The sequence below is a fragment of the Ranitomeya imitator genome, chromosome 8 (assembly GCF_032444005.1).
Source record: "Ranitomeya imitator isolate aRanImi1 chromosome 8, aRanImi1.pri, whole genome shotgun sequence".
Classification (NCBI taxonomy): domain Eukaryota; kingdom Metazoa; phylum Chordata; class Amphibia; order Anura; family Dendrobatidae; genus Ranitomeya; species Ranitomeya imitator.
Window position 1 is genome coordinate 59,903,506 of NC_091289.1, and position 14,608 is coordinate 59,918,113.

General features: G+C 44.8%; 1 protein-coding gene across 1 annotated transcript; it reads left to right on the forward strand.

The window, feature by feature from the left end:
• Nucleotides 1–12,401: 12,401 nt before the first annotated feature.
• Nucleotides 12,402–13,949, forward strand: LOC138648099 (uncharacterized). The gene is made up of 2 exons (XM_069737604.1): nucleotides 12,402–12,643; nucleotides 12,729–13,949. Exons 1-2 carry the CDS (start codon nucleotides 12,476–12,478, stop codon nucleotides 13,947–13,949), a joined length of 1,389 nt encoding a protein of 462 aa, XP_069593705.1. The 5' UTR covers nucleotides 12,402–12,475.
• The last annotated feature ends 659 nt before the right edge of the window (nucleotides 13,950–14,608 follow it).

Sequence of the window (14,608 nt, forward strand, 5' to 3'; positions counted from 1 at the left end):
AGTTTGTCTCCCATAGTTGAGGTCTACCTATGATGTAAATTACAGACGCCTCTCATCTTTTTAAGTGGTGGAACTTGCACTATTGCTGACTGACTAAATACTTTTTTGCCCCACTGTATATTGACTGTGAGCAAGATGAAATCACAAACACAGAGATGAAATAGATTTAGCAAAGAGAGGCCCGACTTACTGAACAGACAGAGGATAGGAAAGGTAACTTTGCGGTCAGCACAAAAACCTACAAAAAGCCACGCAGAGTGAGCAGGGAAAAAAAACTTTCCGCACCGACTCACGGTGCGGAGGCGCCCCTCTGCATCCCAGAGCTTCCAGCAAGCAAGGCAATATTCACAATAGCAAGCTGGACAGAAAAAATAGCAAACAATAAAATAGCAAAGAGGAACTTAGCTTCTGCTGGAATAAACAGGTAACCAGAACGATCCAGGAACGAACTAGACCAATAGTACAACATTGACAGCTGGCATGGGGCAAAGATCTAAGTGGAGTTAAATAGAGCAGCCCACTAACGACTTAGCCTCGTCACCTGTGGAAGAAAACTCAGAAACACCCACAGCCACCAGAGGAAGTCCATGGACAGAACCAGCCGAAGTACCATTCATGACCACAGGAGGGAGCCCGACAACAGAATTCTCAACAGTTCCCCAGGTTGCCTCTCCATTGCTTCAATCTTAAGGCTCTTGTTTAGTAGTTGTTGAAAACAACACTGCATTAGGCCTACAAGTTGGGTCTGGGGTGTTGAGACGGTGTGTTCCACTCCAAGGTGTTCCCCAGGTTGCCTCTCCATTGCTTCGATCTTCTGGCTCTCGTTTAGTAGTTGTTGAAAACAACACTGTATTAGGCCTACAAGTTGGGTCTGGGTTGTAGAGACGGTGTGTTCTGTTGTGAATTCTGTGGTCGAGCTCCCTCCTGTGGTCATGAGTGGTACTTCGGCTGGTTCTGTCTATGAGATTCCTCTGGTGGATGTGAGTGGGGCTGCGGCTTCTGAGTTTCCTTCCTTAGGTGACGAGGTTAAGTCGTTAGGTGCTGCTCTATTTAACTCCACCTAGTTCTTTGTTCCTGGCCTCCAGTCAATGTTCCAGTATTGGTCTTGCTCTCTCCTGGATCGTCTTGTGGCCTGTCTGCCCTGCATAAGCTAAGTTCTGCTTGTGTTACTTTTGTTTGCTATTTTTTCTGTCCAGCTTGCTATATTGGTTTTTCTTGCTTGCTGGAAGCTCTGGGACGCAGAGGGAGCACCTCTGTGCCGTTAGTCGGTACGAAGGGTCTTTTTGCGCCCTCTGAATGGTTGTTTGTAGGTTTTTGTGCTGACCGCAAAGCTATCTTTACTATCCTCGGTCTATTCAGTAAGTCGGGCCTCACTTTGCTAAAACCTATTTCATCTCTGTGTTTGTATTTTCATCTTTACTCACAGTCATTATATGTGGGGGGCTGCCTTTTCCTTTGGGGAATTTCTCTGAGGCAAAGTAGGCTTATTTTTCTATCTTCAGGGCTAGCTAGTTTCTCAGGCTGTGCCCGAGGCGCCTAGGTCTGGTTAGGAGCGCTCCACGGCTACCTCTAGTGTGGTGTGATAGGATTAGGGATTGCGGTCAGCAGAGTTCCCACGTCTCAGAGCTCGTCCTATGTTATTAGTAACTATCAGGTCACTTTGTGTGCTCTTAACCACCAGGTCCATTGTGTTTCTGAATAACCAGTTCATAACAGTACTGGAGGCCCAAAGTACTAATGCTTCTCAATAGAGGGAAAAGAGAAGTTCTGAGACCATTTTTTTTCCTCTGCACTGTGTTTTGTCTTTCTTTTCCCCTAGACATTTGGGTGGTTCAGGACACAGGTGTAGTGATGGACATTAAAGGTCTGTTTTCTTGTGTGGATCATCTCGCTGCAAGAGTACAAAATATTCAAGACATTGTGGTTCAGAAATCTATGTTAGAACCTAGAATTCCTATTCCTGACTTATTTTCTGGAGATAGAGCTAAGTTTCTGAATTTCAAAAATAATTGTAAACTGTTTCTGGCTTTGAAACCCCGCTCCTCTGGTGACCCAGTTCAACAAGTTAAGATCATTATTTCTTTATTACGTGGCGACCCTCAAGACTGGGCATTTTCCCTTGCGCCAGGAGATCCTGCATTATGCGATATTGATGCGTTTTTTCTGGCGCTCGGATTGCTGTATGATGAACCTAATTCAGTGGATCAGGCAGAGAAAAATTTGCTGGCTCTGTGTCAGGGTCAGGATGAGGTAGAGATATATTGTCAGAAGTTTAGGAAGTGGTCTGTGCTCACTCAATGGAATGAATGTGCGCTGGCAGCTATTTTCAGAAAGGGTCTCTCTGAAGCCCTTAAGGATGTCATGGTGGGATTTCCTATGCCTGCTGGTCTGAATGAGTCTATGTCTTTGGCCATTCAGATCGATTGATGCTTACGTGAGCGTAAAAATGTGCACCATTTGGCGGTATTATCTGAGCATAAACCTGAGCCTATGCAATGTGATAGGATTTTGACCAGAGCTGAATGGCAAGAACACAGACGTCGGAATGGGCTGTGTTTTTATTGTGGTGATTCCAATCATGCTATCTCTGATTGTCCTAAGCGCACTAAGCGGTTCGCTAGGTCTGCCACCATTGGTACGGTACAGTCAAATTTCTTTTGTTTGTTACTTTGATCTGCTCTTTGTCATCCTATTCTGTCATGGCATTTGTGGATTCAGGCGCTGCCCTGAATTTGATGGACTTGGACTTTGCTAGGCGCTGTGGGTTTTTGTTGGAGCCCTTGCAGTATCCTATTCCATTGAGAGGAATTGATGCTACGCCTTTGGCCAAGAATAAGCCTCAGTACTGGACCCAACTGACCATGTGCATGGCTCCTGCGCATCAGGAGGATATTCGCTTTTTGGTGTTGCATAATCTGCATGATGTGGTCGTGTTGGGGTTGCCATGGCTACAGGTCCATAACCCAGTATTGGATTGGAAATCTATGTCTGTGTCCAGCTGGGGTTGTCAGGGGGTACATGGTGATGTTCCAGTTCTGTCTATTTCATCATCCACCCCTTCTGAGGTCCCAGAGTTCTTGTCGGATTACCGGGATGTATTTGATGAGCTCAAGTCCAGTGCCCTACCTCTGCATAGGGATTGCGATTGTGCTATCGATTTGATTCCTGGTAGTAAGTTTCCTAAGGGTCGACTGTTTAAGTTGTCTGTGCCTGAGCACGCCGCTATGCGGAGTTACGTAAAGGAATCCTTGGAGAAGGGTCATATTCGCCCGTCGTCGTCGCCATTGGGAGCAGGGTTCTTTTTTGTGGCCAAGAAGGATGGTTCGTTGAGACCTTGTATTGATTACCGCCTTCTAAATAAAATCACAGTCAAATTTCAGTACCCTTTGCCGCTGCTGTCTGATTTGTTTGCTCGGATTAAGGGGGCTAGTTGGTTCACCAAGATAGATCTTCGTGGTGCGTATAATCTTGTGCGTATTAAACAGGGCGATGAATGGAAAACAGCATATAATACGCCCGAGGGCCATTTTGAGTACCTGGTTATGCCATTCGGGCTTTCCAATGCTCCATCAGTATTTCAGTCCTTTATGCATGACATCTTCCGAGAGTACCTGGATAAATTCCTGATTGTATACTTGGATGATATTTTGGTCTTCTCGGATGATTGGGAGTCTCACGTGAAGCAGGTTAGAATGGTGTTCCAGGTCCTGCGTGCGAATTCTTTGTTTGTGAAGGGGTCAAAGTGTCTCTTTGGTGTTCAGAAGGTTTCATTTTTGGGTTTCATTTTTTCCCCTTCTACTGTCGAGATGGACCCTGTTAAAGTTCAGGCCATTTATGATTGGACTCAGCCGACATCTCTGAAGAGTCTGCAAAAGTTCCTGGGCTTTGCTAATTTTTATCGTCGCTTCATCAATAATTTTTCGAGTATTGCTAAACCGTTGACTGATTTGACCAAGAAGGGTGCTGATGTGGTCAATTGGTCTTCTGCTGCTGTTAGAAGCTTTTCAGGAGTTGAAGCGTCGTTTTTCTTCTGCCCCTGTGTTGTGCCAGCCAGATGTTTCGCTCCCGTTCCAGGTCGAGGTTGATGCTTTTGAGATTGGAGCAGGGGCTGTTTTGTCGCAAAGAAGTTCTGATGGCTCGGTGATGAAACCATGTGCCTTCTTTTCCAGGAAGTTTTCGCCTGCTGAGCATAATTATGATGTTGGCAATCGAGAGTTGTTGGCCATGAAGTGGGCATTCGAGGAGTGGCGTCATTGGCTTGAAGGAGCTAAGCATCGCGTGGTGGTCTTGACTGATCACAAGAACTTGACTTATCTCGAGTCTGCCAAACGGTTAAATCCTAGACAGGCTCGTTGGTCGCTGTTTTTCTCCCGTTTTGACTTTGTGGTTTCGTACCTTCCGGGCTCTAAGAATGTGAAGGCGGATGCCCTGTATAGGAGAAGATAATTCCTGGGTCTTTGCCTCTGATGTTCATGCTGCCGATCTGGTTCGTGCCTTTCATTTGGCTCATCCTGGTCGGCCTGGGGGCTCTGGTGAGGGTTCGGTGACCCCTCCTCAAGGGGGGGGGGTATTGTTGTGAATTCTGTGGTCGAGCTCCCTCCTGTGGTCATGAGTGGTACTTCGGCTGGTTCTGTCTATGAGATTCCTCTGGTGGATGTGAGTGGGGCTGCGGCTTCTGAGTTTCCTTCCTCAGGTGACGAGGTTAAGTCGTTAGGTGCTGCTCTATTTAACTCCACCTAGTTCTTTGTTCCTGGCCTCCAGTCAATGTTCCAGTATTGGTCTTGCTCTCTCCTGGATCGTCTTGTGGCCTGTCTGCCCTGCATAAGCTAAGTTCTGCTTGTGTTACTTTTGTTTGCTATTTTTTCTGTCCAGCTTGCTATATTGGTTTTTCTTGCTTGCTGGAAGCTCTGGGACGCAGAGGGAGCACCTCCGTGCCGATAGTCGGTACGGAGGGTCTTTTTGCGCCCTCTGCGTGGTTGTTTGTAGGTTTTTGTGCTGACCGCAAAGCTATCTTTACTATCCTCGGTCTATTCAGTAAGTCGGGCCTCACTTTGCTAAAACCTATTTCATCTCTGTGTTTGTATTTTCATCTTTACTCACAGTCATTATATGTGGGGGGCTGCCTTTTCCTTTGGGGAATTTCTCTGAGGCAAGGTAGGCTTATTTTTCTATCTTCAGGGCTAGCTAGTTTCTCAGGCTGTGCCCGAGGCGCCTAGGTCTGGTCAGGAGCGCTCCACGGCTACCTCTAGTGTGGTGTGATAGGATTAGGGATTGCGGTCAGCAGAGTTCCCACGTCTCAGAGCTCGTCCTATGTTATTAGTAACTATCATGTCACTTTGTGTGCTCTTAACCACCAGGTCCATTGTGTTTCTGAATCACCAGTTCATAACAGTGTTCCACTCCAAGGTGTTCCCCAGGTTGCCTCTCCATTGCTTCGATCTTCTAGCTCTTCTTAAGTAGTTGTTGAAAACAACACTGCATTAGGCCTACAAGTTGGGTCTGGGTTGTAGAGACGGTGTCTTCCACTCCAAGGTGTACCCCAGGTTGCCTCTCCATTGCTTTGATCTTCTGGCTCTCGTTTAGTAGTTGTTGAAAACAACACTGCATTAGGCCTACAAGTTGGGTCTGGGGTGTAGAGACGGTGTGTTCCACTCCAAGGTGTCCCCCAGGTTGCCTCTCCATTGCTTCGATCTTCTGGCTCTCGTTTAGTAGTTGTTGAAAACAACACTGCATTAGGCCTACAAGTTGGGTCTGCGTTGTAGAGACGGTGTGTTCCACTCCAAGGTGTTCTCCAGGTTTCCTCTCCATTGCTTCGATCTTCTAGTTCTTCTTAAGTAGTTGTTGAAAACAACACTGCATTAGGCCTACAAGTTGGGTCTGGGTTGTAGAGACGGTGTCTTCCACTCCAAGGTGTTCCCCAGGTTGCCTCTCCATTGCTTCAATCTTAAAGCTCTTGTTTAGTAGTTGTTGAAAACAACACTGCATTCGGCCTACAAGTTGGGTCTGGGGTGTAGAGACGGTGTGTTCCACTCCAAGGTGTTCCCCAGGTTGCCTCTCCATTGCTTCAATCTTAAAGCTCTTGTTTAGTAGTTGTTGAAAACAACACTGCATTCGGCCTACAAGTTGGGTCTGGGTTGTAGAGACGGTGTCTTCCACTCCAAGGTGTTCCCCAGGTTGCCTCTCCATTGCTTCGATCTTCTGGCTCTCGTTTAGTAGTTGTTGAAAACAACACTGCATTAGGCCTACAAGTTGGGTCTGGGGTTGTAGAGACGGTGTCTTTCACTCCAAGGTGTTCTCCAGGTTTCCTCTCCATTGCTTCAATCTTCATGCTCGTCTTAAGTAGTTGTTGAAACAAGACTACATTAGGCCTACAAGTTGGGTCTGGGTCTTAGAGATGGTGTCTGCCGCTCCAAGGTGTTCTCCAGGTTGCCACATAATCGAAGCTGCATAGAGCCTATTTTGTAATTTTACGTCTACAAAGTCTTTCTGCGGTCCCTCCTTCCAATTGTCCTCCACTGAGCACAACAATGCAGACCGTGTACCCATGTAACCTTTTTTAAACCAGCGTCGAGCCAACTTTGTGGTTTAAGGCCTACTTGTAGTGTCTGGCTGCGCCACTCAATACAGCTGTCCTCTTTACAAAAAATGACCTACAATTATCTGGTTTTCAGCCTATCGGAATTTTAAAACTGCAGCGGGCCTACTAGTTGGGTTGGGGCCTTCAATCTGTGTCTGCCGCTCCTTGCTGTTCTCCTACAGTGAACAAAGCTGTGCCGCCTGTTTACTACTGTTGCCAATTTTGAACTGCATTTAGACTACTTACTGATTTGGGCCTACTCTCTGTGTCAGCCTCTCATTCCAGTTGTCTTCCACTGAACAAAACAATGCCCCCTGGTTAGTCCTGTTACCAATTTTGAACTGCATTTAGCCCACTTTATTCTTTGCTCCTATATCTGTGTTTCCTCCTCATCCTGCCCATTGCCCAGCCAGTGATAGATGAGTCTGCTGGTACATTGACCCATAACGCAACATTCCCCGTGCACGCTACACTGCAAGAATGTGACCCTGCTGAAAGTCAGGTCCCCCTTCCCGCATACCATACCACCTTACACGGGGACAAAGAGGAAGGTGCAGATGAAGGTGCAGGTTCCTTCATCAGGTGGGGGGAGGAATACTCGTTGGCGACGTCACTGGCACAGGGCCCCTCATAGTACGCAAAAGTGTTCCTGCCGGTGGGAGGCGCCCCCGCCGTGCAAACACACCGCTGTACTTTGAGGGGCCCTGTGCCAGTGCCAATGCCAACGAGTGGGCCCCCCCTGCTTGCTCAGGATCACAGCACTTGCAAAGTTGAAATACTTACCTCTCCCTGCTCCACTGCCGTGACGTGGCCCAGATTTCCTGGGCCCACTAATTACTTAAACCAGCCCTACCCCCCACAACTTTAGCCAAATGACCCCCAATTTCAAATGCCTTACTATTATTATAAGCTAAATTAAGATTGACAAGCTTCAGTAACAAGAATGGATGTTTTTGCCATTAAAATGGGCTCTGTACATGTTTTCCTGGCCTCCACTCACTGCCGACTATGCTCCCCTATTGACTTGCATTGGGTTTCGTGTTTCGGTCGACCCCCGACTTTTCGCGATAATCGGCCGATTCCACTCGACTCGACTTTTGAGATAGTCGGGTTTCGCGAAACCCGACTCGACTCTAAAAAAGTCAAGGTCGCTCAACCCTAATGACAACATATTATACATTTAGACTCTTAAAGGTAACATACCCAGGGTGTAGCAATACCTGTATGCAACCTTGGTAATATACTTTAAATGTGTAGCAGTACCATACATAAATTAACAGTGATAATACATTGAATAATGTAGCATTATCACATGACAAGTGGACAGTGGGTTAAGGGGGAGGGGAACAAGGCATCAAACTATCACATCTACAATACTTTACTGTAGCTGCTCTTTTTCTGTGCTCACTATCTTCAGACCACTTTTCAGGAACCATATAAATGAAGAGCCTCTGACTAACTTCTTTACTGTATGTGTCCTAAGCCTTGCTGCATTGTCTCTTCTCAGACCCGCAGTTCCCAGGACCTGGCTGACACTTCAAATTCTAGGAGGCTCATATGGACTCTCACAAAGTTGCGGAACCAAAGTTTCCTTCCTCAACTAGCCTTCTAGAGGTATTCCATGGTCACCACTCAAGCTCCTTTCTTTAGTAGATTTCTCTTTCACACATATGTATATCTTTCACACATACACACACAAACACACTCCGGTGGAAATCACTTAGACCAGAGGGGTGTAATTCCTACTCTCCATGTCCGAACCACTTACTAACTCAACATTGCTTTCTGTTCCTCACACTAACCACTGAGATTCACAAATCTCCTCCCCACAATGGGCTGGCCTTAACTCTCACACTATCTCTGTTCCACTGCTGCTGGCAAAACGTAACCTTTCACCTAGTTCGAGACAGTGATATCTTGTGACCGTGCGTTAGTACTGCAGCCTACATAGAAATTAACAATTGTTATTAGGAAAAAATACATCAGGATGACAACATTATTTACATTCTGTACCACAGCAGCATTGATGTCTTCAGGGGGAACACGACAGTTGGTCAATCTCCTTACATATACACTAAAAATTCGCACAGAGATTTCCATTGGTGAATTTCCATTGGTGACACTGCAGATGTATAAGCAGCAATCCAGTTCTGTCCAGACACGTGCCGACATATCCTCAGATATTATTTCTACTGTTTCAGTTATCTGTCAGATCCTGTGGCTAGTTGAAATGGCAGATACACTGAGTCATTGATGTAACCCCAAAGAAAGAAGTCACAAGGTATTAGGTCTGGAGATCGTGGAGGTCAGCGCAACATTGGCAAATCAACCTAAAACGGTCACAGAAACAGCAGGGTCCATATCAGAGGACATGGATAGAACTGGACTAGCATCTAAACATCTGTGTGTCACCAATGAAAATCACTTTCAACATTTGTAGTGTACAGATATGAAAGAAGTATCGTTTCTCCTTGTGGAGATTGACATGCTAAGCATGCAAAGAAGAGGAGAATTAAAGCTGCAATGCTCCTCTAGGAAATATGCTAATTATGCAAATTGTAGGATTGCTACCTTCCAATAGGTGACACTAGAGATCTAGTTCTCTTCCTCTCTGAAGAGACAATTTGCATAATTAGCATATTTCCCAGAGGAGCATTGCGGCTTTAAGTCTCCTCATCTTGGCATGCTTAGCATGTCAATCTCCGCAAGGAGAAACAATACTTCTTAGATATCGGTCGGACAACTCTCACACAGCGAAGCCAGATCTCCCCTTTGCACTGACGAGGGGCAGTACCCCGAAACACAGTGTCTGCAAGTTGAGATTCTGGTTTGGCTATTATCCTAAGTCATGTCACAAGGCTTGTTAAAGCATCGACATTGATTTGTAGGATTGCTACCTTCCAATAGGTGGTACTAGAGATCTAGTTCTCTTCCTCTCTGAAGAGACAATTTGCATAATTAGCGTAGTGTACAGATAAAACTTGTAGCTAGTGTGGTTTTTTATGTTAATACTTTTGTACCATGCTCTATCAGTTATGAATTACTGAAGCTATAATTTTTCACCCTGTATGCTGTAAAAGCATAGGGACTAACCTAAGACAACAAAAGACTGAAAACATTATTTATGATTTCTGAGGTCAAAGAATACTTCAATTCCCTAACATATAAACCTTTCCAAAGCCGCTAGGTGGAAAGCTCCATTTCTCTCCTTTCAAGTAGTTAAACAACATATTAAATCACACAATTTGAGTGTATTGAAGCCACTAAATCTGACAATTTGGATAATTTCTATAACATCTGGACCCCCGGGCTGGACCGCTTCTCCCACTCTAGTTTACATGGCGCTATTGTGACGTCATCCTGACCTCAACCTGGTCCTAACTTTGTTATCCATTCTGCTCTATGGCTGTTAATTACACAACAACCTGTCCTTATTGATATGACCAAACATTTAATTTAGGATCTACTGTATCTTCGATGATATATCAATAGCTTGATTGATATCTTTCATAATATAGATTACTTCTGTTCTGTAGTTCCCTCTCTTGTTTTCTTGCAAGTTTACTGAAAAGTGGCCCATTTGAAGAATTTTTGCTTCCATTTTCATTGAAAAGCAGTCTTTTATCTTCAATACAATAAAATATTTATGAAACTAAAAAAGGAACTTCCAACATTTTCTCTGGAAAGCAACTTATTCAAAAGTTTTCATAAATTGTGAGAAATGTGCACATGATAGAAAAGATTTTGTTCCATTGAAACCAGAAGTTCAAATGACTTACAGCTTCCCTTCTTGTTGTCATCTCGGAACTAGCCTTACACGAACATGTAATCCAGAGTAAAATGGTGTATACCGGTTAAGTTTGGGACTTGACATAGAGGATCCAGTTCTGGTGAATACACTTTTAGGTATTCCTTATAATAAGCTATGTCTTCTGTGTGACCTGTGCTTCTTTGCGCAATCTATTTAATCTACTTACGTGAAATTCAATAAAAAATTAGCATTAAAACTGCACTTAACCCATCGATTGGTCACTCTGAGTCACAAGTTTACTGCATGAAAAGTGTGTCTGCTGATATGATTAGATGGGCAGGCGTGAATAGGAGAGAGTGCTGTCCAGTTACTCAGCAGGTGCAATCATCTCCTTGTGGCAGCCTACGGGTTAGCAGAGGATTCTCTTGTGACAAGATGGGGCAGTTATTTTAACCCCTTCGCCCCAAAGCCTCACCTTCCTGACCAGACTAATTTTTACAATTCTGACCACTATCACTTTATGAGGTCATAACTCTGGAACGCTTCAACAGATTCTGGTGATTCTGAAAATGTTTTCTCATGACATATTGTACTTTATGATAGTGATAAAATTTCTTTGATATGACTTGTATTAATTTGTAAAAAAAATTGGAGTTTGGCAAAACTTTTGAATATTTCACAATTTTCAAACTTTTAATTTTTATGCCCCTAAATCAGAGAGTCATATCGCACAAGATAGTTAATAAATAACATTTCCCACATGTACTACAGCAAGAAAACTGAGTATAAGAATCCCAAAAATCATAGTAGAAAAAATAATTTTATTAACACAAAAATACATATTAGAAACGTACGACCAATTAAAATTATGCACCCCTTTTGAAAAAGCTTGGCGGCGAAACGTGCGTCAAGGGGCTCCTGGTGCATAGTCTGTGCGCTGTCCGGCTATACCATGGGTAAGCACGCATAGGCTATTATTCATTTATTGATTTATCCAGCATGTTCCTCATGAGATATTGTCTCTGACCTCTAGGGACTTTTGCAGGAACTACCTCATTATGATATGATTTTAAAATAGCCGCATCGCTAGCAGCATACTTACCCCTGGATATATGTAGCGTCCCCCATTTACACCAGTATACCTAGAGTTTTCTCTCTATCTACCACCTGCTTTGGTGCATAATTTTAATTGGTCATACGTTTCTGATATGTATTTTTGTGTTAATAAAATTATTTTTTCTACTATGATTTTTGGGATTCTTATACTCCGTTTTCTTGCTGTAGTACATGTTCGTTGGAGTTGTCCTGGTGAACCAGTGTGTCTGGACATTGTTTTTGGGAGAGCCACACTATATTGCTCTCGGCCATATATTACGTGTATGCTTCATGATTCCTTGTTTAACATTTCCCACATGTCTACTCTACATCAGTACAATTTTGGAAACATCATTTTTCTATTCGCCACGACAGCACCCACTAGAGAGAGGGGATCCGCCCCTAGGAACAGGAAACCTACAGAGTGATAAAAGGGGCGGCCCCCCCTCGCTCCTCAGTTGGTTTCCTGTTCCCAAGGAGGAAACCCTCAGAGAGAATCTCTGCAGCTAAGAAGAGGAAAAGCTCGCCTGGAACACAGCCTGTACGTCTCTGTTGAGCGACAGGGGCCCCAGAGCGAGCGTCAGAGACGGGTGTTCCTGTTGGTTCCCCCCCTCATCTGGATACATCAGCAGCATGCCGGGATCACAACAGTCTCCCTGTTGGGAGACCGTTGGTTTTTGCTCCACCGCCTAAAGAATCCCGTCAGCACATCAAGTAAGTGTCGCTATGGAAAGCGCTTACCCTCCGGCCACAGTGGGGCATGAACGGCCGCGGTAGCAGGAGCTTCTCTTCCTCTGCAGCATAGAAGGAAGACGCGCGAGCGCACATGCAGGCGCTGTATGGTCGGCGTACCCGGATGTAAAGAGGAACTTCCGGGTATGCGGGGTCAGCTAAGCGTGCTGGCGTGGACGCCTTGGACAGCGGTGGAGAGGGCTAATAAAGTTGGTCAGGTAAAAAAAAAAAAAAAAAAGGGGGGGAGGAAAGATGGGGGCGTGTATCCCTTGTAAGAACGGCTCTATATAAGGCTGGAGACACATGGCACTGTGCGCACCATGTCGTCTCAGGAAGATATTGAGCGCCCACTGGAGGTTGTAATCCTGCCTAGTGGTGATGCTAATAAGAAAATCAGCGGACACTCAAAAATGAGTGATTCCACGGATAAATCAGGGAAAAAATCGTCCCGTTCCAAACCCCAGGCCGACCAGACAACTCTGCAGCCGGTATATTTTTTTTTTTTTCCGGATAAGTGTATATATAGCTTCATATCTCTTACAGTAGTCTCCTCTGCTTGTGTCTTTTTTGTAGGCTAAGCGGACGTCAAAATCTAAACATAAGCAGTGTAAGATATGTAATGAGCCCCTACCTGACTCATATATTAAGGAGCTATGTCAACATTGCATTGATAACACTTTACAGCAGGAGAGTTCGGTCAGGATGAATGACATACGTCTCATGATCCGGGAAGAGCTTCAGTCCTTGAGGGGTAGTCCGGCGGTTAATATGGAAAGGAGAAGTAGAAGGACTCTTTCACCTATAGCCGACACATCAGCAGAAAGTGGAGAGGTGGACTCAGACATCTCTCAGAGATTGGATTCCTCGGAGGAGGAAGATTATGTCTGTTTTCCTACAGACAATGTAAATAATTTGGTTAAAGCTGTAAGAGGAACAATGGGGGTGTCAGAGTCTAAAGATCCCCAGACACCACAGGACATTATGTTCGCAGGTTTATCGCAGCGAAAGGGCCAAGTATTCCCTGTGAATCAGGCCATTAAAGACCTTGTTAAAAAAGAATGGGCTAAAGGACAGAAGGGCTTTGTACCGGTATCATGTAAGAGGCGGTACCCCTTTGATGATGAGGACTTGGCAGTTTGGTCTAAAATTCCTAAAGTGGATGCGGCTGTGGCATCAACTTCTCGCCGATCCTCCTTACCCGTAGAGGATGCGGGCTCCTTGCCTGACCCCATGGATAGAAAATCAGACGCTCTGCTTAAAAGGTCATGGGAAGCTTGTGTCACGGCATTTAAACCGGCGATCTCAGCCACGTCCACTAGTAGATCTATGCTGGTCTGGCTGGAGCAGTTGGACCAAAATATTAAGAGTGGTGTATCTAGGGAAAAACTACGTGCCTCTATTCCTTTGATTAAGGGGGCGGCAGCCTTCATTTCTGATGCCTCTATAGACTCTCTCCGCCTAGCAGCCAGAACAGCCAGCCTCACTAATACGGCACGACGCGCTTTATGGTTAAAGAATTGGAAAGGGGATGCCCAGTCCAGGGCTAAATTGTGTACTATACCCTGCCAGGGTGAGTACCTCTTTGGAACGGTCTTAGACGAAATTCTCACTAAGGCAGGTGAAAGGAAGAAGGGGTTCCCTAATCCCTTTATTCCTTCTTACAGAAGGGCGTTCAAAAAGCCACCATTCGGAAGGAAGGGAGGCTTCAAGGACAGATGGAATAACAAAGATTTCAAACAAAGAGGAAATTTGTTCAATAAGCGCCCCTTCAAGCCAGCAGATAAATTCCGCTGATTATATTTCACCGGTGGGAGGAAGACTAAAACAATTTAGTAAGCAGTGGAAAGACATAACGGTTAATCCATGGGCCATTCATTTAATATCTTCAGGCCTCACATTAGACTTTATTAAAAGGCCTCCGGACTCCTTCCTCCTTACCACCTTAAGATCCAGGCCTCAACAAGAGGCACTTGAAACCAAAGTTAAATCCCTCATACTCAAACAAGTCCTGGTAGAGGTTCCATCTTCCCAGATAGGGAGGGGATTTTACTCTCCCTTATTTCTGATTAGTAAGCCTGATGGCTCTTTCAGAACTATAATTAACTTGAGAAAACTGAACTCCTTTATAAGACCCAAAACATTTAAAATGGAATCCATACGTTCGGCCATAAAAAATCTATTTCCAAACTGTTACATGGTAGTATTGGATCTTAAAGATGCTTATTACCATATTCCTATACACCATTTACATCAGCAATTTCTTCGGGTAGCAGTTTGTATAGAAGGGCAAATTCGTCATCTACAATACCGGGCAATGCCCTTCGGTTTATCTATGGCCCCAAGGGTTTTTACTAAATTGCTAGCGGAAGTAATGTCCTTTTTACGGGTAAAAGATACCTTGGTCATTCCGTATTTGGATGACCTATTGATTGTAGGTAAGAACTCCCTACAGT